At 51.8% G+C, this 27,273-nt stretch overlaps 1 protein-coding gene across 3 annotated transcripts in view; it reads right to left on the reverse strand.

Annotated features, from left to right (window-relative positions):
* Window positions 1-340: 340 nt before the first annotated feature.
* TNFRSF8 (TNF receptor superfamily member 8) overlaps window positions 341-27,273 on the reverse strand; it is a 79,888-nt gene continuing 52,955 nt past the window's right edge. For 2 of the 3 annotated variants that reach the window (XM_034955616.3, XM_003822060.6), the window contains 7 exons: window positions 21,105-21,198; window positions 20,655-20,767; window positions 18,431-18,532; window positions 18,247-18,300; window positions 8,899-8,924; window positions 6,112-6,319; window positions 341-2,260 (listed from right to left, as the gene is read on the reverse strand). In XM_034955616.3, the coding sequence (XP_034811507.3) occupies window positions 2,016-2,260; window positions 6,112-6,319; window positions 8,899-8,924; window positions 18,247-18,300; window positions 18,431-18,532; window positions 20,655-20,767; window positions 21,105-21,198 (842 nt within the window). In that variant the 3' untranslated portion in view covers window positions 341-2,015. The remainder of the gene's footprint in view (window positions 2,261-6,111; window positions 6,320-8,898; window positions 8,925-18,246; window positions 18,301-18,430; window positions 18,533-20,654; window positions 20,768-21,104; window positions 21,199-27,273) is intronic. The other variant, XM_008975575.5, reaches the window with a different exon arrangement.

Consider the following 27,273-nt stretch of genomic DNA (forward strand, 5'->3'; position numbering starts at 1 on the left):
CGGCCTCCCAGTGTGCTGGGATTACAGGGGTGAGGCACCGCAACTGGCCGACAGTGGCTTTGAGTGTCCTCAAAGGGCAGCCTTTGGACCAGGGAGCAGCAATTACATGGAGAAAGAATTTGCCTCGAGCGATAAGGAAAATCTTCCAGCAACAAGAAGGACTGCCCCAGCAGGAAGTGGGCTCCCGGCCCCAGAAGTATCCATTCTACCAGAGACTGGCCACCTTAGTGCCTGGGGGTTCAGTGGGAATCCCTGCCCTGCTGGGAGACTCCCAAAGCCACTTCTGCTCAGGGGTTCTATTAATAACATACTCTCAATTTCAATGATCATGTCCTCAGCCTTACAGTTCTTTAAGGATTTTATGGATTTTTAGAGATTCAAAAGTTGTGTGAAGGGCCACTAGGTAAGGAAGTGCATTATTTTGTTAAAACATGTCAATCCCTCCCATCATGGGCGCCAGACTGCCCTGCCCGGCAGGCGTGTGCCTTCCAGCGTGCCTTACAGCTGCGGCTGTGGGTGATGCAGAGACACCCACTCCATCCTTGCACAAACACTGGGCAAACAGTGTCTGCCCACTTAAGCTTCTTCTGGCCAATGTCCAGGTTCTGGTGTAACCACCTCTCGCAAGGCCACGGCTTCTCCAACTTTCCCCAAAACATCTGAGCGGTTTCAGAAACTATCACTTCCTCCAGAGAGCACGTGGCTGGCCGATGAGTAAACAGCAGCTTTCCCGGGCCTGCCTCCAGGCGGTAAGTCCACGAGTCTCCAGGCTGCCCGCAACTCCAAGACTCATCCTTATCCATCACTCATTTGCATACACGTCTGAAGGCCCTAGGGAGTCAGCTGGCCAGCCGACCGGAAGTCAGGGCCACTTCACTCCTTAGCTTGAAATGTGAAAAACCCAAAATCCTGATGAAATCTCCAAACGGTCTTGTTTCCTATGGTCCAGAGTAAAGCAGATGCCTGGGTGAGGCCGTGGTGCCTCTCGACATCCACACCCCAAAGGGTGCAGAGCTGGAACCAGGTGGTGGGGTCGGTGCTAGTGGATTTGCAAGCAGGGCAGACCTAAGGAAGATGCTTCTTCATTTCCCAGGACAGAGTGGGTGGGGCCCACAGAGAGCGGTCAAGGACCCCAGGCAGGGCCCGAAGTTCCCCATGTTCACATGGGAAGGAAGTCCCTGGGCAAAGTAAAGCAGGTTCTCTGGGTTGGTGAGGGGCGGTCTGCAGCTGCTGAGGGCTGCAGACATCTGGGACCCGAGGCGCCTGCTGTGGCGGGGATTGGTGGGGACATTCTGAGATGAGTGACTTGATCCTGGGCCCTAGGCCCTGGGCCCACCGAGGGGGCTACAGGACAGGGAAGGTGGGCAGCACCAGGAGGGTCCCGCAGCCCAGGCAGGGGCCCTCACGCCAGTGCAGAGTACAGTGTGGCTGCTGCAGCAGAGACGGTGCCAGCTGACGACGCCCCATCCCTCGACTTCCCTTTTGACTCTGGAGAAACCACAGGCACTGGCTCCACGCCCACTGGGGGCCACATTTACAGTAACTGGGGGCATGCCGGAAGGGCCCAATGGGTGTCACCTCTGAGGTCCAGGGAGAGAGGAGAGTAGGGTTACAGGGGCACCGGGAGCTGGCCTCACGACCTCTCCCTCGCTGGGCTGTGGGCCTGGTGGTTAGGGTCTGATGCCCAGGGCTCTGGGACCAATGCTGTTCTCGGCAGTGCCCATCCTGCCATCTGTTTGCTGCCTCAACCAACATCACTGCTGGGATCCAGTCCCCTTGGACTGTCTCTTCTGTACAAGCCCCGGATCCCCTAGGCTCTGGGTCAGGGGACAGCTAAGTTGGGGATGCAAGCAGAGACCACCAGACCCCTGCAATGACCAGCCGGTCCTCCACTAGATGCTGGAGCCTCAGTTCAGGCCAGATGGGCCTCTGCCCCCAACCTTGGTGCCAACAGTGCCATCCTGGCCTCCCAGAGGCCACCCTGCTGCCCTCCTAGCCCCAGCCCAGCCCAGGCCTCACTTTCCAGAGGCGGCTGTGGGCAAGGGGTCTTCTTTCCCTTCCTCTTCCACTGAGAGCATGACATCGCTGCAGCTGCCCAGAGGCGGTTCTGTCTCCTGCTCGGGGTAGTGGGGGGTATGGTCCGCCTCCAGCTCCTCCTCCAACTCGGGCTCTGCTGGCCCCGCCAGGCCCCGGCCCTCCGGCAGCTCAGCCTTCACAGTCCCCACGATCACGGTGTCAGCCTTCATGATGTAGATTTTCTCTGCAAGGCAAAAGGATGGGTGAGCGAGGGAGGCCAGAGCACCAGCCAGGATGGGAGCAAAGAGGCAGAGAAGGGCCGAGGCCCAGTGCTGGTACACCTGCCGGGTGGCTTCAGGCTGATGGCACAGCCTCTCTGATGTACTTTACAGGCATCCTGGGGGCTCAGAGGAAATACAACAGCTAGGAGCTGGGCCTTGAGGAGTTAAGAACCAGCCCACTTGTACTTAGGATTTTCTCAGCACTTCTCTGGGGATGGGTAGGGAAGAAGAGGACAGGGTGGGAGAGAAAGCAAACTGTGGACAAAAACAGGCAAAGCCGTGGGTAACCAGAGCACGAGCAGAAACAGCAGAGCTGAGCAGTTTCCACACCCCCGCTCCTGGGTCCCCAGCCCTCCTGCAAGGAGGACCCCATCAAGATTCCCATTTACAGATAAGAACCTGAAGCCTGGAGAGGTTAAATGACCTGCCCAAGGTCGCCACGTAGTTAGGAGAAATCCCAAAAAAAACCACCCACTCCGCCTGGTGGCCCTTTCTGCTCCTATCTGTGTGCCTGCAGCCAAAACCCGGGGTGACCAACTTGTCCAGCTTGCCCGGGAACATTCCAGGTTCTAGTACTGCAAGTCCCGTGTCCTGGGAGTCCCCTCGGTCCGGGCAAACTCAGCCAGCCTGTCACATCCTGCAGAAAACCCGGCCCCCTCAATAGGTCTCGGCAGCCCATGATTGAGACAGCCTGGCTCAGGCCGTGAATTTCAGGGCTTACTGCTCAGAGCCGATCTCCTGCCTGCAGCGTGCATGGCTGTGCTGCGAGCACATGGTGGGAGCTTGGACGGATGGCCGGTCCTCGCCACAGTCTGATGTGGGGGCTTCTGGTGTGGCCTTCTGATAGAGGGGACATGGAGGCTCAGGTTCAGTGGCCCGAGATGCTGGGGAGTGGGGAAGCCTGGCCTCCGCCCAGCTGATGGTGTCTGGCTCAGGGTGGGCTGGCTCCCAGCTGTTCTGCGCTGGACTCTGGAGGCCAGAATGGGGAAGCTCAAGAGGGAACTTGAGAGCTGGGGTGGGGTGGGGGTGCAGGGACCCCTGCCTTTCTGGGTAATGCAGTTATACCCCTCAGGTTCAGGAACCCCAAAAAGGTTCTCGAGTCCCCCACACCCTCAACCCTATTGCATGACGCTGGTTCTTCTATTCTGGTTTTGAACACCCCCAGGAAAGAGAGAAGTGCGCCAAACGGCAGCAAGAGGAGAAGGCCCAGAGTGCGGGACAGGCTATGGGCTGGGCGCCCCCATAGACCCCAAAACAGAGCAGGGCCTCAGCACTCCCCACACCTCCATCAAGGCTTGTGGGCTCCCGGTCCTAGGAGCCCTATATAGGGCTGGGCAAAAGATGGGGGCTGGGGGTGGTGAGAAAGGAGACCCCAGGAGGGGAGAGAAGGCCCAGAGGGGGATGGGCAGAGAAGATGAGAGGCGGGTGGGGTCAGGTGGGAGGGAAGTGGGGGTGGGGGTGCTGGATTAGGGAGAAGGAGCCACAGCTGGGGACAGGCTGGTCCCCTCACATTCCTCAGGGAAATGGGCAGAGTCCCCAGGAAATCTGGAATTAACTGGATTCAAGGCAGTGGAAGTGGCTGCTCCGGGTGAGGAAGCAGCTCCCACTGAGCTCAGAAGTGAGAGAGGGGTCTGGAAACTTCAGAGCCGGCCATGAGGGGTCTGCCCCGCTCTGGCTCTGCCCCCATCACAGGCTGCCTACTCCCCAGGCTGTGGGGGTGGCTTCCAAGGGCTGCATGGATTTCCTGCCCCCTCCCCAGAGCTCCAGAGTCCAGGGAATTCATCTTGGCTATGTGGGGAGGGCAGGTGAGGAAGTTGGGGGGAAAGGGGTTCTTCCCTTGCCTGGTTCCCAGGGGAAGAGGGATGATGTACAGACCCCAGTGTGACCCCTCTTGGGAACTGGATGGGAAGGGGGAACGCTCCCCTGGGCTGGCAATAGGAGGACAAGGGGGTTGCCTGTGTCTTGGGTGCCCAAGAGAACCTCCAAGGCCTTCCCTTTCCACCATGGCGGAGGTGGCCCCCGATCCACTCACCAGCAAGGCCTGCAGGCCATGCCAGGGGAGGGCAGCCCACACCTGAGCCAGCTGCCTGGGAGCCTGGTACTTCCTTCTCCTCCCCATCAAACACCCTCTGAACCCCACCCCTGGGATTCCAGGCACTGTATGTACTCAGTGTGGACTCAGATGTTCCAATTAGGACTTCTTAGGAATTCTGAAGAAGCCTTTGATGGTATTTCCCAAAATACATACTTTTCAAATAAAACTTACTAAAAGCTACCATTTCAAAAGTTTCAGTTTGTTACAAAAGACTGCCCAGGCTGGGCATGGTGGCTCATGCCTATAATCCCAGTACTTTGGGAGGCCAAGGCAGGCAGATCACCTTGAGGCCAGGAGTTCCAGACCAGCCTGGCCAACACAATGAAACCCCATCTCTACTAAAAATACAAAAAATTAGCCAGGCATGATGACACTCGCCCATAATCCCAGCTACTCAGGAGGCTGAAAAAATAAAAAGAGAAGATGACTGCCCTGAAGAGTTCTGGCCACCACTGTCTGCCATAGAAATGCACAGGACAATTACAAATGACTCTTCAGTATTATCCCAGTGCCAGTTACCCTTCCAGAAGTGACAGAGGTGGGGTCCACCAAGGCCCTGCCCACAGGGAGCACAAAGCCAGGTGGAGGTGGAGGAAGGCTATAAACACGCAGTCACACCACTGGGTGCTAGGACACCGGGTAGGGGAGGCCTGGGTTCTTAGGGAGCATAGCACAGTGGAGAGGGCACAGAAGGCTTCCTGGAGGAAGGGGCAAATAAGCAGGGTCCCCAGGATATCCAGAATTAACTGGATTCAAGGCAGTGGAGTTGGCTATTTCAGGCGAGGGGGTAGCTCCCATTGAGAAGCTCAGAAGTGAGAGAGGGGTCTGTAAATTTGGGAGACTGCCATGAGGGGGAGGGACAGACTGTGGGGTCAGAAGGTAGGTGAGTCTGGTCGGGGAGCTACAACTTGCTGTCAGCCTTGAGTGCTGGAATAAGAATGCTGGAATTCATCCCATAGGGAATGGGAAGCCGCTGGAGGCTTCTCGGCAGGAGTGCAATAGGGTCAGGTATACATTTTGGGGAAAATGCCGTACCAAGGTGATGAGAAGCAAGAGAGGAGGCAGGGAGGCCCACAGGAGGCCAAAGCCAATGTCTGTCCAGGCTGGCAGCAGCTGCCATTGGGAAGCTCTGAACATCTGGGCCCCATCTGGCCTCCTGCTTCTGCAGAGGGTGGGTGGTAACGTGGACAAACCACGGGCTTCAGGGCCCAGCAGATACGGGACGAGTCCCAGCTGTGCCACTTAGAAGCCATGCAATGGGGAAAATCACTTCACCCTCTGAGCCACAGTCTCCCCAGCTGAAAAATGGGGAGAAAGACACCATCCAAAGAAGGTGGTGAGACCATCAGAGATGAAGAGATGGCACCTACACAGTGCCCGGAATGCGCCAGACAAGTGGCAGGTCCTGTGACCACTGGCACGTCTTCCTCCTGTCCCCTCGGGTGCTCGGTGTTGGGGGCTGGGGTGGTGTTCATTTTTTATGAGTAACAGCAGGCACCTCATGCACACTGGCTCATGAATTCGCACAATGGCCTACGAGGTAAGTACCCTTGCTGTCCCTACTTACAGAAACTTCAATTGGGGTGAAGAATCCATGCCTCTCCTTTCCTGGGCCTTTCAACTCCAGGGTCTCCAGGTCCCTTCCAGGGCCCAGGGCCCCGTATTCATCTCCCATCTGCCCCTGGGCTGCAGAGGGCCTCCCAAAACAGGCTGACTCACCAATCTTGTTATTGGTGTGCTCCGTGGACACCCGGGGCTCAGGAAGGTCCCTGGGGGACGAGGGGCCCCCGGCCGGGCTGGCATCCTGCAGCGGCAGGCTCTCCAGGTAGGCTGCCCCCACGTTGTGGCAGGTCTCCATCAGTGGCTGGCTCATTAACCCTAGCTCTTCCGCGATGGGTTCTGTCACCGACGCACCACTCCTCAGCTGCTGTGGGAGGGGAATGGGTGCTGCTGCAGGGTACCCCCAACCTCCCCACCAGTCTCTGAACTGGGAGGCCCCTTTTTTTTTCATCTCTACAGACCCCAGTGAGTCTCCCTTTCTGCTTTAAAGCTACCATGAGCTGCCCCGGGCTTCTCAGCTTTCTGGGTGAAGTCTGTTGCTTTTAATTTGTACTAAATAGTAGGGGTAGCAGTCAGCGACTCACAGGGTGCTCGCCACGTCCGTGGCCCTGTCCTAAAGTCCTTGACATATGTTAATCCTCACAACCACTGTATGAGGTGAGTAACAGCCCACTCCCCATTTTACAGATGAGGAAACTGAGGCACAGAGCAGTCGAGTAATTTGCCCAGGGTTATACCATCAATAAGTATCTGAGCTAGGATTTGAACCCTGGCATCTGGTCCATAACCCACACTCATAAGCACCCAAGTCTGTAAGTACCAGCTCCAGGTCCCCCACCTCCTGGAGCAGCCCCTCCAGCTCCCCAGCCCCGACATCCTGGAAAGCAGTCTTTTATGATCACACTCAAGCATTCTAAAAACAGACTACTGTTAGTTGCAGTGACAAGCCCGGTGACCTCTACACTATATAATCTAAATACATGTATACTATTAATAAATATTTTCTAAATGCTAAAAAAAACAAAAAAACAGCTATGTCATGAGGAAAGTGTCAGTTTAGTTTTTGATTTTTACAGGTAAGGGCAAAGAAGTGGCCTCATGAAATGTCCTGATGCCTTCAAAATGGAGTGAGTTTGAGTAATTCAGAGGAGGCAGGGATGCCCGTGCTGACGCAATGATTCTCAAGGCACAGAGGGCGTATCTTTTAGATTGGTGCAAAAGTAATCACGTTTTTGCCATTATTATTATTATTTTTTTTTACTTTTTAAATGGTTTTATTTTATGTACAAATAATAAACATATGTTATACCCATAAATTCTACTTTCCCAAAACAGGAGCTTTTTAAAACAAAACCACATAATAACTTTTAAAAGGCGCTGAGATTCCTCAGCTTCTAGATCACTGCTGGGCTAGAAAAATAAAGTTTGTTCTACCAGGAATCACAGCTTAGAACTGAGTATTCTTCACTCGTTAAGAGTCATCACCACCCCTAATCTCAAGTACCCAGGGACACAAACACTGCAGAAGGCGGCAGGGCCCTCTGCCTAGGAAAACCAGAGACCTTTGTTCACATGTTTATCTGCTGACCTTCCCTCCACTATTGTCCTATGACCCTGCCAAATCCCCCTCTCTGAGAAACACCCAAGAATGATCAATAAATACTAAAAAAATTAAAAAAAAAAAAAAAAAAGAACTGAGTATTTTTCAAAGTGGAAATTCTAGAGTGTGGTGTCACTCCAGACAAAGATTATTCTGTTCTCAACCCCAACATCCACAACTACCTATCAGAAGGGTTAAACCAGGTTTGCCATTACTTTTAATGGCAAATGGCACCAACCTTAATACATAATCTTGAATACTCTTTCATAATAATATGAAGGCTAAAAGACTGCCTTTTTTTTTTTTTTTTCAGATGGAGTCTCACTCTGTTACCCGGGCTGGGAGAGCAGTGGTGCAATCTCGGCTCCCTGCAACCTCTGTCCCCCAGGCTCAAGCGATTCTCCTGCCTCAGCCTCCTGAGTAGCTGGGACTACAGGTGTGTGCCACTACACCTGGATACTTTTTGTAGTTTTAGTAGAGACGGGGTTTCACTATGTTGGCAAGGCTGGTCTCAAACTCCTGACCTCAGGTGATCCGCCTGCCTCAGCCTCCCAAAATGCTGGGATTTTAAGTGTGAGCCATCATATCCGGTCAAAAGACTGCACTTTAAAACAAGTTACTATTAATGCATTGGCCTATGCAGCAAAAACATATTTGATTACCTTACAAATTGTTGAATACCTCTTTCATGAAATTTCTCAGTATTGTAACAGCCACTTGTCACATCCAAGCATATTCGAATGTGATCCCCCATAATTTGAAACTGAACTAGCATTATGGTTGTGTATATTATATTGAAAAATGAAAGGATAGAAACCCTTCTTAATGCATGAATGCTTGAATTAAAAGAAAGTAATGGAAGAACTGATAGATGGGAAAAAAAAAAAAAAGGAATGGACCATAGCCACCTGCTCTGTCATCCAGCTTGGAGGATGAGATTCATGGAAGAGTAAAGAAAAGGGGAAAATGAACACAGTCTTCCTCCTGACCAGACCTGGTACCCAAAAGTGGCCCAAACCAAATCCACTGTGTACAGGCCCTTCTGGAAATTCCCGGCCGGCTGAGCCAGGAGCTGGAGGCTGCTATGAGGGTGGGGCTCTCCATCCTTAGCCAAGGCCTGGCTGAGGCCCCAGGCGAGGCCCCTGTGCACAGAGGTCCCTGTGGTGGGTCAGACTCAGCCTGAACTTGCAGGACGGGCCTGCACCCTGGGCACCGTGGGAGGGGAATGGCCCTTCCGTCCCCTCCCTCTCCCTTCCCCCAGAAGCTCTCAAAACTTCAGATCTGTTAGGGAAGGAGTCAGATTTAGGGGCACGAAGCTGAGGTGGGGGCAAGGGAGGGGTACTTACCGTTGAGCTCCTCCTGGGTCTGGAATCTGCAAAAAGCAAGAGCAGCAACTTCACCAAGGAGTCTGGCAGCCCCCGGCCCCACCCGCCCCAACTATTGGCAAATGGTCCTCCTGGATCACAGGTGGTGCTGAACTCAGCCCAGGGGTCAGGTCCTCAGTCTGGAGAGCCTTGGATGGGTTTCAGAGTCAGTGCCCACCCCAGCTCAAGGCAAGGAGGCTCACTTCTCCAGTGGCAGATGGAGGACAGGGGACCACCTCTATCCCCTGGCCACTCTCATTCCTTTTTTTTTTTTTTTGAGATGGAGTCTCACTCTGTCGCCCACGCTAGAGTGCAGTGGCATGATCTCGGCTCAATGTAACCTCCGCCTCCTGGGTTCAAGTGATTCTCATGCCTCAGCCTCCCGAATAGCTGGGATTATAGGCTCGTGCCACCAACCCCAGCTAATTTTTTTGTATTTTCAGTAGAGACGGGGTTTCACCATGTTGGCCGGGCCGGTCTCAAACTCCTGACCTCCAGAGATCTGCCCGCCTTGGCCTTGCAAAGTGCTGGGATTACAGGCGTGAGCCACCACACCTGGCTGCCACTCTCATTCCTAATGACTAAACCAATGAACACACTGAACCACTCTCCCAACCCCCACCCCCGCGCACATGCAAGGATTGGTTCACGAGAAGCACAGGCCCAACCAGAGCCCAGGAGGCTTCCACTGGGTCAGAGGCTTGTCTGTGGCTGCTGCGCCCACCTTACTGTCTCCAGGGTGTGGAGAGCCCCGAATTCTCTGGAATACCAGGCAAAACCCACATAGAGGACCTCAAGGCAGGTCATGGAGACAGGATGATGGATCCTACAGATGCTACCCGGACCCTGCCTGGGACACGCCCGAAGCCAGTCTGCTGTGGAGCCCTTCTGACTCCAGCTGGACTTCGATTTTGTCTTTCTTGTGCCTGAAAGCACCCAGGTGGCAGCCTTCGAGGAGGACAACTGCTCTCGGGCCATCTCATTTCCTTCAATCCCATCCTTTTGTAGTCTCAGGAGGTACTGATACAATGATTCTCAACGCACAACCTCTATCTTCTCATCTCAAACCTCTACCCTCCACTCCCATTGTTCTCCCATATTAAACAGGGGCCAGGTCACGCCCAAGCACATATTGACATTTAACATTTAACCTTGGCTCACTGGCCATCTGAGAAAGGTGAGAGGGCATCCGGGCATCTAGCTCATCCTGGAGCAAGTCAGTTCCCAGAGCAGACCATCCTCCAGGGATGCCCAGCTTTTAACCACTCCTGAGAACGCTACCTACGGAGATCTGGAATATGCTGTTGTCAGGCACACATCCCTGGCTAGACAAATCTGCCACCAAGATGCCCGTATGCCAGCCACGCCACCTCCTGCACACATCTCTGACTTCAGCAGCTCTGGAGAGCCACCTACCCTGAGTCCTCACAGATATGCTCACCAGTGCTCAGTCAACAAGTAGGATAAAGTATACGCAAGACTGACCATTTGAACACGCTGTGTGGACACTAGGTGAGTTTGGGAAACACTCTTAGGGGTAATTTTTTCTTTTTTTGAGACAGAGTCTCACTCTGTCACCCAGGCTGGAGTGCAGTGGCACGATCTTGGCTCACTGCAACCTCCGCCTCACAGGTTTAAGCAATTCTCACAAGTAGCTGGGATTACCGACATGTGCCACCACGCCCGGCTAATTTTTGTATTTTTAGTAGAAACAAGGTTTCACCATGTTGGCCAGGTTGGTCTCGAACTCCTGACCTCAGGTGATCTGCCCGCCTCGGCCTCTCGAAGTGCTGGGATTACAGGCATGAGCCACCTTGCCCGGCCAGGGGTAATTTTTTTTTTTTTTTTTTGAGATGGAGTCTCACTCTGTCGCCAGGGTGGAGTGCAGCAGCGCAATCTCGGCTCACTGCAACCTCCGCCTCCTGGGTTCAAGCGATTCTCCTGCCTCAGCCTCCCGAGTAGCTGGGATTACAGGCACGTACCACCATGCTTAGCTAATTTTTATATTTTTAGTAGAGACGGGGTTTCACCATGTTGGCCAGGCTGGTCTCGATCTCTTGACCTTGTGATCCACCCGCCTCGGCCTCCCAAAGTGCTGGGATTACAGGCGTGAGCCACCGCACCCGGCCGAGGCACATTCTTTTCAATGACGTCAGTGAAACTAAATCATGGTCCCTCCAGAGTGATTTTGAGTTTTACAAGCAGCCAACTGTTCTTTGGTACCAAGTCACTGGGGGTGGCCAACAGAATAATAAAAAAAAAAGTGTGACAAAGTAACAAAACAAAATAAATAAAAATGACACAACTCGGCCTTGAAGGGGAAGTGGGTGAACGGGATCGCAGAGCTGCCCATACCCTGCAGGCTGGTTCCATTTTTCTAAAGAGCCATCTGGCAACAAAAACCTCACACTCTTTACCCAGTCATCCTTCTTGAGGGAACACACCCTCAGGAAATAACCCGAAAGAAAACAAAAAGGCCAAGCACAGCAGCGGGTTTCTAATAACCCTCAAATTGAAAACCAGCCAAATGTCAAAAACAATGAGGCCGCTTAGCCACCCTGGAGCAGGGGCCTCCTTGGCGGTGAAACTCAGCACAATATTACTTCCCTTCTCCGAGCCTCTGTCCTCCTAGCTGGAAAATGGGATGAATCACATCAACTTTGGGGCTTGTTGAGAATATTAAAAGAGATATCAAAAGTGAAGGTGCCCAGTGGTAAATCAGGTTGATTTTTTTTTTTTTTTTTTTGAGATGGAGTCTCGCTCTGTCACCGAGGCTGGAGTATAGTGGCACGTTCTCAGCTCAATGCAACCTCTGCCTCTGGGGTTTAAGTGATCCTCCTGCCTCAGCCTCCCAAGTAGCTGGGACTACAGGTGCGTGTCATGACACCCGGCTAATTTTTGTATTTTCAGTAGAGACAGGGTTTCACCATGTTGGCCAGGCTGGTCTCAAACTCCTGACCTCAGGTGATCTGCCAGGCTTGGCCTCCCAAAGTGCTGGGATTACAGGCATGAGCCACTGGGCCCAGCCAAGATTTGATGTGATGAGCATGACGTTTCACCTCTGTGGTCTTCTTCCCCCAACGCATAACTCCAGTCTAATCATGGGGAAGACATCAGACAGATCCCAGGAGACAGGCGTCCCGCAAAACACCTGATCAATACTCAAAAACTGCCAAGGCCATCAGGAAAACTGGTCTTGAGAAACAAGATCTGAGAAACGGCCACAGGCCAGAGGAGCCTAAGGCGACGTGATGACTGAATGTGACGTGGCTCCTGGATGGGATCCTGGAACCTTAGGCAATGCAAGGGAACCCTGAACACAGTGTGGGCTTTCGTTTGTAATCCTGTGTCAATAATGGTTCACATATTTTGACAAATGAACGATGCTGGCTTAAGATGCTAATCACAGAGGAAACTGGGTGTGGGGCATGTGGGAACTCCTGTGCTGTCTTCTCCAATTTTCTGTATGTCTAAAACTATTTTTAAAAATGAGACTGGGCGCGGTGGCTCATGCCTGTAATCCCAGTATTTTGGGAGGCTGAGGTGGGCAAATCACGATGCCAGGAGTTCCAGACCAGACTGGCCAACCTGGTGAAACCCCATCTCTACTAAAAATACAAAAATTAGCTGGGCATGGTGGCGTGCGCCTATAATCCCAGCTACTCGGGAGGCTGAGGCAGGAGAATTGCTGGAACCCGGGAAGCAGAGGTTGCAGTGAGCTGAGATTGCGCCATTGCACTCCAACCTGGGCAACAGAGCGAGACTCTGCCTCAAAAAAAAAATGAGGACTAGCTGGGCACAGTGGCTCTCGCCTATAATCCAAGCACTTTGGGAGGCCGAGGTGGGTAGATCACTTGAGCTCAGGAGTTCGAGACCAGGCTGCACAACAAAGGGAGACCCGGTCTCTACAAAAAATAGAAAAGTTAGCTGGGCGTGGTGGTGTGTATCTGTAGTCCCAGCTACTGGGGAGGCTGAGGGATCACTTGAACCCAGGAGGTCAAGGCTGCAGTGAGCCATGATTGCACCATGGCACTCCAGAGTGACACCCTGTCTCCAAAAAAAAAAAAAAAAAAAAAAAAAAATATATATATATATATATAAAATGAAGGCCACTTAGAATGTTTTTTTGTTTGTTTGTTTGTTTGGAGACGGAGGCTCGCTCTGTTGCTCAGCCTGGAGTGCAGTGGTGCAATCTCAGCTCACTGCAACCTCCACCTCCCAGGTTCAAGAAATTCTCCTGCCTCAGCCTCCCGAGTAGCTGGGATTACAAGCGTGTGCCACCACGCCTGGCTAATTTTTTTATTTTTAGTAGAGATGGGGTTTTGTCTTGTTTGCCAGGCTGGTCTTGAGCTCTCGACCTCAGGTGATCCACCCACCTTGGCCTCCCAAAGTGCTGGGATTACAGGTGTGAGCCACCACACCTGGCCTACTTAGAATTTTTAAAAATTAAAATATTTTAAAAAGAAGGTGTCCAGGATGCTGTTGAGCACACAGCAGGTTCAGGAAAAGCCCAGGATGGTAAGTAACATGGCTCTGCACTCCGTCACACTGAATGGAAAGCCAGAGTTCAATACCGACTCTCCCAAACAAGTGTAAAATCACAGAGGTAAAAAAGCGGAATCTGGAAGGCTCTGACATTGACTAGAGCCATGTTACAACCCATGAAGATTTTCATAAAGACCCAGAACAAATCTTGCCAAGCACAGAGGTCAGATTTCATAACTGCTCTTCCCCTAAAAATGTTGATTCTATCTGCTAGTCTTATTTGTTGGTTTCCTTGCCTTTTGGAATAATCACTGTCTTCTCCTAAGCCTGTCTGGTACCCCCAGGACACAAGTCCAGGACCATGCTGGGCAGCAGCAGGCCCCCTTGCACAAGTGCACGGTGTCACAGGCTGCTCTGAAGCCCGCGCTCACGGAGCACGTGCGTTCTCACATGCGATGTAAAGCTCTCGGTCCCCTCCATCCCTGTTATTCTCCACTTTTAGACCCCTCCCCTCTCTGGCCTGTGATTCCCCAGTGCTGTGGGAAGCAGAACAGGCCCAAGGGGGGAGTTTGGCACAGAGGTTCAGCTAGGCTTTGGCAACAGGTACCCCGAGATGCAAACCCCGGGCTCCTTGGAGAGGGAGCTGATTCCAGGGCCGGGGCAGGAGCACACAAGTTAAGCTGGGAACATCTCAGAATAAGGGACATGCTCAAAGCACAGGATGAGGATACGCCAAAGCACACAAGAGCCAGCTTAAAGGGGCTCTCCCTGACCTCATCTGGGACCATTTGAGCATCAGAATAAAAAATGATGGTAAGAGATTACAACCCATTGAACAGAACAGGGCCCCATGAATCCATACAGATATAAATATGTAAGTGAAGAAAATAAAGTTCTGGGCTGGGCGCGGTAGCAGCTCACGCCTGTCATCCCTGAACTTTGGGAGGCCGAGGCGGGAGGACCACTTGAGGCCAGGAGTTCGAGACCAGCCTGGCCAACATGGTGAAACTCTGTCTCTACTGAAAATACAAAAAATGAGCCAGGCATTGTGGCACAAGCCTGTAATCCCAGCCACTTGGGAGGCTGAAGCAGGAGAATTGCTTGAACCCAGGAGGCGGGGGTTGCAGTAAGCCGAGATCACACTACTGCACTCCAGCCTGGGTGACAGAGCCAGACCCTGTCTCAAAAAAATAAACAAATAAATAGAGAAAATGAAGGTCTGCTGAAGAATGGGCTATTGACATAGTCTCAAGTAACGCCCCTAAAGACTTAGTAATGACCGAGGAGCAAATGGAGACGTCACAGTGGAGAAGCCCGGCAGGACATCACCTCCGTCGAGCGCTCAAAATACACAGCACCAGGAAAGGGACACATCGAAACCTGGCAGGACGCCCTGAGAGAGAAGAGGCCAGCATCATTCCTGGGACCTTCCAGCCCAAGATGCATGACCTAAATCCACTCGGGAGAAAACACCAGACAAACCCAAAGCAAGGAGCATCCACGAGATCACCAGCCTGCGCTCTTCCCAGTAAGTGAAGGAAATGCCTGGGGAACAGATCCGGACAGAAGGAGACTCGAGAAACCAGACAAGCAAATGTAACACGTGGCCCTGAGCTGGAGTCCTCTGCTATAAAGGACATTATTGGGACAAATAAAGAAACTTCAACAGGGCCTGAGAATTCATTGTGGGTCATGTATCAGTGTGAATTCCAATTCTGACGATCCTTACCACATCGTGTAAAATACACCCTTGTCTGTCTGAAACACACACTGAAGTTTTCGGGGTGAGAGACATCCAGTCAGTCAGTTACTCTCAAATGGTTCAGGTCAAAATAAATTCTTCATACTTATACCATTTCTATAAGTTTGAAACTGTTTCAAAACAAAAAAGAATTTCTTTCAACCTAAATCTCCCTGGAATAATAGAAAATGACTCAAGTGTTCATAAAAATGAAGGATTAAAAGAATTTTAAGGCCAGGCATGGTGGCTCATGCCTGCAAACCCAGCACTTTGGGAGGCCGAGGCAGGCGGATCATGAGGTCAGGAGTTTGAGACCAGCCTGGCCAACACGGTGAAACCCCGTCTCTACTAAAAATACCAAAATTAGCCAGGCATGGTGGCAGGAGCCTGTAATCCCAGCTACTCAGGAGGCTGAGGCAGGAGAATCACTTGAACCCGTGAGGCGGAGGTTGCAGTGAACCCAGATGGCACCAGTGCACTCCAGCCTGGGTGACAGAGCGAGACTCTGTCTCAAAAAAAAGAATTTTAGACCAGTGGTTCTCAACGAGGAGTTTTTCCCCAGGGGCCACATGGCAATGTCTAGAGACATTTTTGGTTGTCCCAAGTAGGGAAGGTTACGGCGTCTAGAGGGGCTGCAGAACGTCCTATAGGATAGCGCTCCACAGCAAAGAACCATCCATTCCCAAATGTCAATGGTGCCAAGGGTGAAAAATCTTTTTACAAACATCTCAACAACCACGATAAAACCCCCGTCCTACCGCTCACCCAGCACGTGGCCTTAAATGAATTACTTCATCATCCTGTGCCTTAGGCTGCTAATCTGTGAGACGGGGATAACAGTAGGTACCTCACAGGCCATCGGAGGAGTGGATGAGATCACGTGTGTGCTTTGCAAATGCCTGTCACCGAGGACACACACGGGAAGGTCGATCCACTCGAGGGCTGGTTGGTGGGACTCTCATCGCACCTGCACGGACCGCAGATCCCTGATGTGCTCACTGCTCAAAGGAACCAAGAGCACCCTCTGCCCCAGGTCTGGGATGTGGGAGGCCAAGGGGCGCACACTCCCCTCCCGTCTGCCTTTGGCCTCTGCGGGCAGTCGGAATTAATCTAAAAGCTTGGAGGGAGCTAGAACAGCTTCTGGGCCCGGCACAGAGCCTGCAAGAAGTAAGTGCTCCATGAAGACCATGTGAATAGATGAATGAACGAACCAATAAACCGGTGCTCCTTCCCTCCTTCACCACCCACGGCTCAGAAGGGAAAGGGGCATCCGGCCAGCTCGGTCCATTCTCACCCGGTGCCCTGTGAGCTTGCCTGTCTTGGCTTCACTTTCTGTCCATCTTGAGCCTCGGAACCCAGACCCCGAGGTCCCACCAGAAGCTAGAGGGTCAAAAACGACCTGAGATAAGATGTCCACCATTGAGTCTCAGGGCTCAGTTCTTTGTAGACCTGGCTTCTTAGGGGAAGGTGTTTTCTCTCTTTCTTTTTTTCTTCTGTAACAAAACTGCTCTCACAGAGGTTTGAAGAAAAAAAATAAACTGACGGCAATGGAAATTCTAATACTAGAAAAATGTCAAGAAAGCAAACGCCGGTTTCAATGAGACACTCAGCCTGACAGGTCATGGAAACAGGCTTGAAACTATCAAAACACAAAAACCCCCCTTGCACAGGGACCACAGCGCTTGCTTGTGAAACTCATCAAATTCAAAACATGCCTCAGTGGACTGTGTTTTTGTGCCCAAGTCAACAGTCAGCCTATGCAAGGGCCTCTGCAAGGGTCCTGGGGAGATGAGGGGACGGGCCAGGGCCTGGCCTTAGGCTGAGCACGTGGCTCTTGGGTAGGCATTGCGGTGGTGGACAGAGCTGGCGGGGGGAAGGAAGAGGGGACAGGGCTGAGCCCTTTACAAACCAAAACCCCTAGGACCAGTGCCTGAGGTTGGCTGTGCCACTGCCAGGCTGTGTGGCCCTGGGCCAGCCGTCCACCTTGCTGAGCCCTGCCTCCTCCTTGCAGAACAAAGGTCATCACTGGGGGAGTACAGGAAGCCTGTATGGGAGCCCACCTTGCAAATCAGAAACGAAGGCTCAGACGATTCCCCCATCAGAGCCCAGCACAGAGCAGGCACCCAATCCATGCCATGCAGTGCTGAGGAAGACCCTGGCCTGCCTTGAAGGGGCTGCCCAGGAGAGAGAAGGTGCTTGGCACAAGATAGCTGGGAGCCCCCTGCCCCAGGTGAGAGCTAGAAGACACACGCTGTAGAGACGACCCTGCCTGGACAGGTGAGGAGGGTTCCAGCTCCCAAGGGCTGCCTGGAAGAGCTGGCCCAGAGGCTGGGCAGGGATCAGAGTGCAGGGACCAGGGAGGGGGTCAGAAGCACCCAGGACTCAGGAAGGCCTGAAGCTTCCAGGAAGGAAAAAGCCCCAGGCACAGGCCAGCCTGTCAATAGGCAGCAGCCACCGACTGCAGGCAGGTACTCCACGATGCGCTTAACAGCCCGACCTCGACGAATCCACAGGCCAAGCCTCTGAAGTAGATTCTACCATCTGCATTTTCCGGATGAGGAAACTGAGACACAGGACAATTCAGTAACTCACCCGGGGTCACACAGCTTGTAAGTGGCAGAACCAGGGTCCCTCTTGCCCCATGTGCTCCTTTCCCCTCCTGCCCCTGGGCTGACTTGCCAGGTGGTAGAAGAGGGAGAGAGAGGGGAAAGAGAAAGAGAAGGAGGGAGAGGGAGAAAGGGAGGGTAGAATGTAGAGAGGAAGGCGAGGCTGGCAGGAATGCCCCCTGGGGGTACTGGAGGAAAAAGTGACAGACAAGATAGACTTTTAAACGTTCATGCCAGCATCCATCCAGGTGCTGCTCTGGCTCTGGGCAAGCCACACAGTCGTCACACCCAGTACAGTCTTCACCTCATTGCACTCTCCACACGCATGAGTTTTCACCCACATTGCATCCCTACAGATGTACAGAATGCGACAGGAGCCACAGACAGGGAGCTTCGAGGCTGGGGTAGAAGTTCAGTCTCTGGAGCCCACGCCCCAGGCCCAGAGCTGCCCTGTGTTCCTCTGGCTCGGGCAGCCCCTTTGGACGGCTGGACACTCACCCACAAGCTCTAGCTTGGGCTGGGAGGTCTGGACCGGGTAGCACAGGTGGAGCTCTGAAACGACACCAGGAGGAAGGCTGGGGGTGGCAGCCTCAGAAAGCAGGAGCAGGCAGGGAAAGAACCCAGGCCAGGCTGGCAGAGAGCAACCTGTCCTCCCCAAGGCCCCAAGGACACAGCCACTTACTCTGCCGAATTCGCTTCCTGCAGGCCCTCCGGTGGCACAGGAGGAAGGCACTGGAGCCGACCACCACAGCCAGCACCAGGATCACCCAGAAGAGCACTGGCCCTGGAACACAGAGACGCCCCGCACTCTTTGCCTTGCTGCAACCACACAAGACAGCCCCAGCCCCAGACTACTTCCTCCTTCTCCTGGGACACAGCTTCCATCATGGCTAACAACAACAGGTCCTTTCCAAGCCAAGGCTCTTATCTCATCCAGCCCTCCCTCGCCTGGCTCCAGGAAGCTGATCAACTATTGAAGGCTGAGAGAAGGGCAAACTGTGTCTAGAGGGTGAGAAATTGAGGCGTCTAGGAGCCAGAACAAAGGAATTGAGGTCCAATAGACCAAAATTTGGGGACTGTGGACGAGGGCCCGGTGTGACCGGCATCTGGCAGCACTGCTGGTGTGGCCGGAGTCAGGGTGGGGAGGGCCAAGCAGTGAGGGGAAGGAAGAGGTTGAACCCAGTCCCCTCCCGGCCAACCCTCTAGACCTGCTTGATGAGGGCAGGCATGGAGTCCCCACTGCACATAAACACACCCCACAAGCGTTCCCTGAATGAATGATCCCCAACCCTATGCCCTAGGCACCGTCACTACCTTCAGTTTAAAAATGAGGGGAGCTGAGGCTCACGAAAGTTCGTTAAGTTGCCCAAGGTCACCCTGAGAGTAAGTGGTAGAGCCCCAGCCCAGGCCAGGCCAGGCCGGGTGGACTGCAGGGCCCACGCTCTTAACCCCTATCTGGATCTACTCCTTCACACCTCGGTACTAAACTCGCTTCCTTTTTCCCTTTTGTCACTTACAGAGATCATAGAGCTAGTGATTGCACTTTATTGAAGTCCATGTTTAGATGTTTAAAAAGTAGTATATGCCAGTTAAGTGCTTCTCAAACGTTAATGTGCACATGAGTGCCCTGGAGATCTTGTTAAAGTGCAGTTTCTGATTCTCTAGGTCTGGGATGGGGCCCATAATTTGCTTTCCTAGCAAGTTCCCAGCCGGTGCCAATGCTGCCAGACAGGACCGCACTTTCAGAAACTCTGGCCGGAGCACTACTGCCACCTCGTGTCAGCCACTAGAACTGCAAGTCCTAAAATGAGTAACCTGGCATCTTTCCCTAAGAGCTAACTCTTGAGGGTTTTGTTTGTTTGTTTTGTTTTGTTTTGTTTTGTTTTGTTTTGTTTTGTTTGAGACTGATTCTCATTCTGCTGCTCAGGCTGGAGTGCAGCGGTGCAATCTCGGCTCACTGCAACCTTGCAACCTCCGCCTCCCGGGTTCAAGCGATTCTCCTGCCTCAGCCTCCTGAGTAGCTGGGATTACAGGCGCGCGCCACCACGCCTGGCTAATTTTTGTATTTTTAGTAGAGATGTGGTTTCATCATGTTGGCCAGGCTGGTCTCAAACTCCTGACCTCGTGATCCACCCACCTTGGCCTCCCAAAGTGCTGGGATTACAGGCGTGAGCCACTGCGTCCAGCCTAAGAGCTAACTCTGACAGAGGCCGTCTACAATGCTACACTGCTTATAACCCTGCACGGTCTCTGCCATTACCATTGTATAGATGAGACAACTGAGGCTCAAAGGCTCGAACAACTAGTCAAAGTCATGAAATCAATCAACAAAGACCTATTTTCTGAGTAGCAATTATAAGCCACGAGGATGAAGCTGTGAAAAAAATTCCTGCCTACAAGAATTAAAGAATAGTCACTAGCAGCCAGGCGCAGTGGTTCACACCTATAATCCTAGCACTTTGGGAGGCTGAGGCAGGTGGATCACCTGAGGTCAGGAGTTTGAGACCAACCTGGACAACATGGCAAAACCCCGTCTCTACTAAAAATAAAAAAAAAAAAATTAGCCAGGCATGGTGGCAAGCGCCTGTAAACCCAGCTACTCAGGAGGCTGAGACAGGAGAATCTCTTGAACCTGGGAGGTGGAGATTGCAGTGAGCCAAGATGGGTGCCACTGCCCTCCAGCCTGAGCAACAGAGTGAGACTCTGTTTCAAAAAGAAAAGAATAGTCACTAGTAAGTGCCAGAGCCACAGCACCAACTCAAGAAGCCAGAAACCTGGGGTCAACCTTAATCCCCCTTCTCAGACCATACCCACAAAGGAGAAGCTCCCTCCTGGCTCCCCCGATCCACACTTCCCCAGGAGGAAGCCCCTGCTGGGAGTAGGGGTGAGTGGGCTGGGACCATTACCTGCATCCAGAACGGGCTTCCCCGTGGAGGAGAGAGCGACGGGAGCGCTGGTTGGGATGGGCAGCGTCTTACTGGCCTGGGAGTCCACCAGCGAGCTCTGAGTGGGGCTGGTGCTGCGGGGAGAAGCCCAAGGCAGGAGTGATGGAGATGGGAAGAGGGAAGTGGGTCTTTAGGAATAATTCCCTTTCTCTGGAGACTGCGCAACCAGAGCCTGGGCCCCTAGATCCTCTGCCCCGAGTCTCTGCCAGGCATTTTGAGGGCAGGGACTGGGTTTCGAGGCCTTCCGGCTTTCCAATGGTGTCAGCACAGAGATGGGCACACATTTAACAAAAGAGCAGCCCAGGCCCCACCTCCACCCCGAGCCCAGCTGCCTCCCAGGCATCCCCTGGGCATGGCAGGGACAGCTCCCTCCCGCAGCAGCCAAACAGAGAGAAGGGGCGGGGGAGTCACCTGGCAGGCGCCTCGGCATTCTCTGGGGTGGGGTTGCAGTCCGGCTGGGTCCCCAGGGGTGGTGCCTCAAAGGTGGTGTCCTTCTCAGCCATATCTGCAGAGGGGAGGTAACATCTGAGAACCAGCGCCAAGGAGACTGGTGTCTCCAGGAAAGAGTTAACCAGCAGGGACTGGTGGCTTCCAGCGAGGCAACACCATGGGAGCTAAGACAGTCAGATTTGTGTTTCAAAAGATCAAAGTGGAAAAGCTGGCCAGGCACAGTGGCTCACACCTGTAATCACAGCATTTTGGGAGGCTGAGGCAGGAGGACAACTTGAGGTCAGGAGTTCGAGACCAGCCTGACCAACATGGTGAAACCCCATCTCTACTAAAAACACAAAAATTAGCCAGGTGTGATGGCACACACCTGTAATCCTAGCTACTCAGGAGGCTGAGGCAGGAGAATCGTTTGAACCCGGGAGGTGGAGGCTGCAGTGAGCTGAGATCATGCCACTGCACTCCAGCCTGGGCGACAGAGAAAGACTCAAAATAAATAAAACAAAGTGGAGAAGTTGCTACTTATCTCTAACAGCTGTGGTCACCCAGGAAGGTGGCACAGTGACGCTAGACCTTTTGCTTTTAAGAGAAAACTGAAATCGCCTAATGTTTAAATACAGCCTCAATTTTTAAAGTTTTTTCTTTTAAATCAACTTTATTAAGGAATTATTTATTTATTTATGTTTAATTTTTTGAGATTGAGTCTTCCTCTGCTGCCCAGACTGGAGTGCAGTGGCACAATCTCAGCTCATTGCAACTTCTGCCTCCCGGATTCAAGTGATTCTCCTGCCTCAGCCTCCTGAGTAGCTGGGATTACAGGTGCCTGCCAACATGCCCAGCTAATTTTTGTATTTTTAGTAGAAACAGGGTTTCACCATGTTGACCAGGCTGGTCTCGAACTCCTGACCTCAAGTGATCTGCCCACTTCAGCCTCCCAAAGTGCTGGGATCATAGGCGTGAGCCACCATGCCCAGCCTAAGGCAACATTTATATACAAGAAAGTATCCCCTGGCAGGGTAGGGTGGCTCCCGCCTGTAATCCCAGCACTTTGGGAGGCTGAAGCAGGCGGATCACTTGAGCTCAGGAGTTCGAAACCAGCCTAAGCAACATAGCAAGACCCTGTCTCTATTTTTAATAAGTAAAAATAAAAAAAGAAAATGTCCCTAAGTGTGTACAGCCTGATGAGTTCTGACAAAGGTAACTAACTCCAATCAAAATACAGAACATTCTCATCCCTCCAGAAGGTTCCCTAGTGCCCCTCCTCACTCACTCTGCCCCCACCTCCAGATCCAGGCAACCACCGATCTGCTTTATGTCACTATAGAGGAGTGTATCTGTTCCAGAATTTCACGTCGACACAATCATGCAGTATGTACTCTTTGGGGTCTGGCTTCTTTCACTCTGCATAATGTTTTTGATAGTCATTCAGCTTCATTCCTTTCTGTTGCCAAATGGCGTTCTGTTGTACAGATGAACCACTGTTTACATACCCGTTCGCTAGTTGATGGACATTTGGGTTGTTTCCAGTTTGAACTATGACGAACAAGGCAGCTGTGAGTATTCTTGTGCGTGCCTCTGTGTGAACATATAATTTCATTCCTCTTGAGTGCCTAGGAAGGGTGGCTGGATTGCTATGCTGGCCAGACGGAATGTCTCTGAAGGCCAGTTCATAGCTGGCCACCACTGGTCTGACCCAGCTACCTTGTTTTACAGATGGAGAGAGCCGCAGGGCTGGAGCTACAGCCAGGAAACAGAGATGGCGAGTTCCAGCCCAGAGCACTCTCCTCTGGACAGCACTGCCCCCTGCCTGGGGACTGGGCACCTTCTTCAAAGCTTCCTGCTTTTCTGGGGCAGGATAATTTGGCCCACATTAGAAGTGGGTTATGCTCAGTCACTACACCTCTCCGCCCCCAGAGCCCTGGTGGAGGCACCCCTTTTTGATGTGGTACAAAGCAACCCCCCACACATACCCACATCTCCCCTCTACAAAGTGTTCGTGACGCCTCTCAGATTTTTCCTCAAATAGACAAAAAAGTAAAGCCAGGATTAATTTATTTCTTGCATTGTAGGGTTCTGAGGAACCCCCCTCTTTGGGGAAGGTCACTGGACTCTTACCTGAATTAGCTGGAGCCTGGAGGCTGGAGACTATGGGGAAGATGATGCGATGTGTTATGATGGTTTCCTACATATTCGTTAATCAGTATTTGAATCAGTGTTTGAAATGTCATTGGGTTTCAGTGAACACTTACTTTGAGTGGACTGGAGCTCTGATGCTCAAACCCATTAACTGTGGCTATTCCCAGTCAGCATCATGAGGAGAGAGCCCCCTGCGTGCTCTCCAAGGCAGCCTGATGTAACTAGACAGGCCCATGGTCTCAGCTGCTGCTGAAACACCTGCTGAAATCCAGCGACAGATCTGCTGTCCCTCCTGTATGTGCAGAAGGGGGGAACCTAGTATCCCTTGGGTGCCTCTCATCCCCTCTCCGAATATACTATACCTAACTTGTAACTTTCCTTCTTCCTCCCTGAGTTAGTGATCCTCCCCTTTTCCTCCTCTTTGGATTTGAAGGTGAGGAGAAGGCATTGTCTAGCCCCTAGTTAGTCTGCCTGTGTTCTCTGGTAATGGCCTACTGGAAGAGAATAAAAGAACCTGCCTACTCAGCCTCCATTTAAGAACTAAAAAAAATATTATTTACCAGATGGATATACTTCTCTTTAAATCCAAACACCCAGTCCTTGGGCCATTTAAAGAATTGTCTCAGCATCAAGGCCAAACAGATTCTCTTTTTGTACATCTAGCAATCGCTTAAAATCAGGTGAAATTTCATCTTCATATTTGGACTGTATATTTCTTGTCAGCTTTTTCTTTTCCCTGGAGTTTTCAATTGCCTTTCTTTTTCTTGTTGATAAAAGGATAGTGTGCCCTCACCATATCCTCAGGCTTTTCAACTCTACTAATCATGAAATTTACTACAATTCTCTCTTCTATTCCTGGGAACACTTCCTCGGAGCCTTCCTTCCATTTTCCTGCTCTGATCTGGCTCAACTGGTCTATACCACATCATTCTGGGACTTCCCTTCCTTGCTCTGCTAGGATGGAGTGCTGGTCTCTAGATTCCATGGCTTCCTGTTGTTTTTCTTTTTTGCCCCCTCACTTAGCTGAATTACATCTTCAAATAACTTCCTAGGCGAGGATATAGGAAGAAAAGCCTTCTGGACCTTTTATGTCTGAAAATGTTTTTATGCTGCCTTCAAACTTGATTGTAATTTAGCTGAAGTGATTGTAATTTAGCTGGGTAAATTCTAGGTTCAGAACTAAGAAGGAGGTGGGTGGGTGGTGTCTTCCAGTGGAAAGTACTCTGGGCTGACCCTTGGGATCCCTGCATTCTGGTTCTAGCTTCGGCCCTGTGCTTCTCTCTGGGTGTAAAACGAAGGGGTTGTATCAGACCAGAGGTACCCAGCTTTGACTAGTCCTCAAAAACATTCTGACTATGTGACCAGCACAATGACCTAGCCACTCCTCCTAGGTATTTACCCATGAAAAATGAAAATATACATCCACCCAAAGACTTGTACAAGAATCGGCCAGTCATGGTGGCTCATGCCAGTAATCTCAGCACTGTGGGAGGCTGAGGTGGGAGGATCGCCCGAGCCCAGGAGTTCAATGCTGCAGTGAGCCAAGATCATGCCACTGCACTCCAGCCCGGAACATAGAGTGAGACCCTGTCTCTAAAAATAATAATAATAATAAAAGATATAAGATAAATACATACATGTTAAAAAAAAAAAAAAGAATATTCACAGCTGTTTTCATTCATAATAGCCCTAAACTGGAAACAACCCAAATGCCATCAACCGGCAGGTAGATAAAATCATGGTGGTGCACCTATTACATGTAGCGTGGGTAATTTCCATTAATCCTGCTTTGCTCTTGGTAGGTCCTTTTGACCTGAAGTCTATGCTTCTGGTCAGGTGCACAGAGAAATTGAGGCTGCCACTGTGGGGGAGGTGCCTGGAGCACTTTGGGGTGCCAAAGACCTGTGGCTGGTGGGGGATGCACAGAGGGAATCAGGGAGTCAGGACACTTTTGCAGACATGAGGCCTGGCACGTGCCAATGTCTGCATTGGGAGAGCCACATCAAGGTGGTCACCAGGCCAGGCAGCAGGAGCAAGAAGAAACAAATGGCCGGGCGCAGTGGCTCATGCCGGTAATCCCAGCGCTTTTGGGAGGCCGAGGCAGGCGGATCACCAGGTCAGGAGTTCGAGACCAGCCTGACCATCATGGTGAAACCCTGTCTCTACTAAAAATACAAAAATTAGCCAGGCGTGGTGGCGCGTGCCTGTAATCCCAGCTACTCAGGAGGCTGAGGCAGGAAAACTGCTTGAACCCGGGAGGTGGAGGTTGTGATGAGCCAAGATCGCATCACTGCACTCCAGCCTGGGCGACAGAGTGAGACTCTGTCTCAAAAAAAGAAAAGAAACAAACAAACAAACAAATGCAACCAGAAGCCTCCTTCCTCCTGCGATGGCCCTCTAGCGCCCTCTGCTGGCAAGGCTTAACTGCATGCTCCCTACAGAGGAGAAAGGCGGAGCCCAGTCGTTGATCGCAGGGCAGGGATGGAAAGGTGAATGGAGAACCTAGAGAAGATGGGCTGATCACAAGCACACTTTCTAAAAAGCCTTTTCTTGCCCTCTGATCCCATATTGTTCCTTTTCATAGCATTCTGTGCCCCCCTTATGGATGTAACGAGTTCATGAATTTTTCTGCAGACACGAATTTAATGTTGCTAAGTACTCTTCTATTCCTGGATTTATCAAAGCTTCATGTGTGGTAAGAATTTCTGGTTTCATATCTTTTTATTCTCCTTTGTAGGGCTGGTTTTCCTTACAAATCTCTGCTCATTCATATTTATTTTAAAAGGGTTATGCTTGGCCGGGTGCAGTGGCTCACACCTGTAATCCCAGCACTTTGGGAGGTGGAGGCAGGCAGATCACTTGAGGTCAGGAGTTCCAGACCCGCCTGGCCAACATGGCAAAACCCCGTCTCTACTAAAAATACGAAAATTAGCTGGGTGTGGTGGCGGGCACCTGTAATCCCAGCTACTCAGGAGGCTGAGGCAGGAGAACTGCCTGAACCCAGGAGACGGAGGTTGCAGTGAGCTGAGATTACACCACTGCACGCCAGCCTGGGCAAGACAGCGAGATTCCGTCTCTAAAAAAAAGAAAAAAAAAAGACAATACTGGGGATTAAAACCTCAGGCATCATCTGTGCAAACTGGCCAGTGGCCATGCCATGCCACTGTAATACATTTTGAAGTTGTGTTTGAAGATGTAGTAGTCACAGGCCACTACACCTCACAGCTCTCCACTTCCCTCCCGCTCTTCATCTGCCTGCCTCTTCCAAGCCCAGAGCCTCTCTAGGGGTCCTAGAAGCAGATCACCCCTCACTTCTCCGGCAGCCCTCACAGAGTCACATTGGGTGACCTTCCCTCCACTTGGTTTTTTTTCTTTTTTAGGCATTGTTTCGCCCTGTTGCCCAGGCTGGAGTGCAGTGGTGCAATCTCGGCTCACTGCAACCTATGCCTCCCGGGTTCAAGCGATTCTCCTGCCTCAACCTCCTGAGTAGCTGGGACTACGGTGCCCACCACCACACCCAGCTAATTTGTGTATTTTTAGTAGAGACGGGGTTTTGCCATGTTGGTCAGGCTGGTCTTGAACTCCTGACCTCAAGTGATCCACCTGCCTCAGCCTCCCAAAGTGCTGGGATCACAGGCATGAGCCACCATGCCTGGCCATTCCCTTTGGTTTTGTCACCACTCTTCCATCTGTTTTAAACCACCAGGAAATTTGTTAAAATCTCTCAAAGCCCTTAAAAAACAAAAAACAACAACAACAAAAAACTGTCAGGATTTTAGTTTCCTGCACACTGGTAAAGCCAACCGTCCTGTTAGAAACCTCTTCAGAAACTTGATATTCATCTCTCTAACTCAATAAAACAGCCTTGCAAACAGGTCAAGATTTTACCAGCCCGGGGCTGGGCATGGTGGCTCAGGCCTGTAATCCCAGCACTTTGAGAGGCCAAGGTGGGTGGATCACCTGAGGTCGGGAGTTCGAGACCAGCCTGACCAACATG

The sequence above is a fragment of the Pan paniscus genome, chromosome 1 (genome assembly GCF_029289425.2).
Source record: "Pan paniscus chromosome 1, NHGRI_mPanPan1-v2.0_pri, whole genome shotgun sequence".
NCBI lineage: Eukaryota > Metazoa > Chordata > Mammalia > Primates > Hominidae > Pan > Pan paniscus.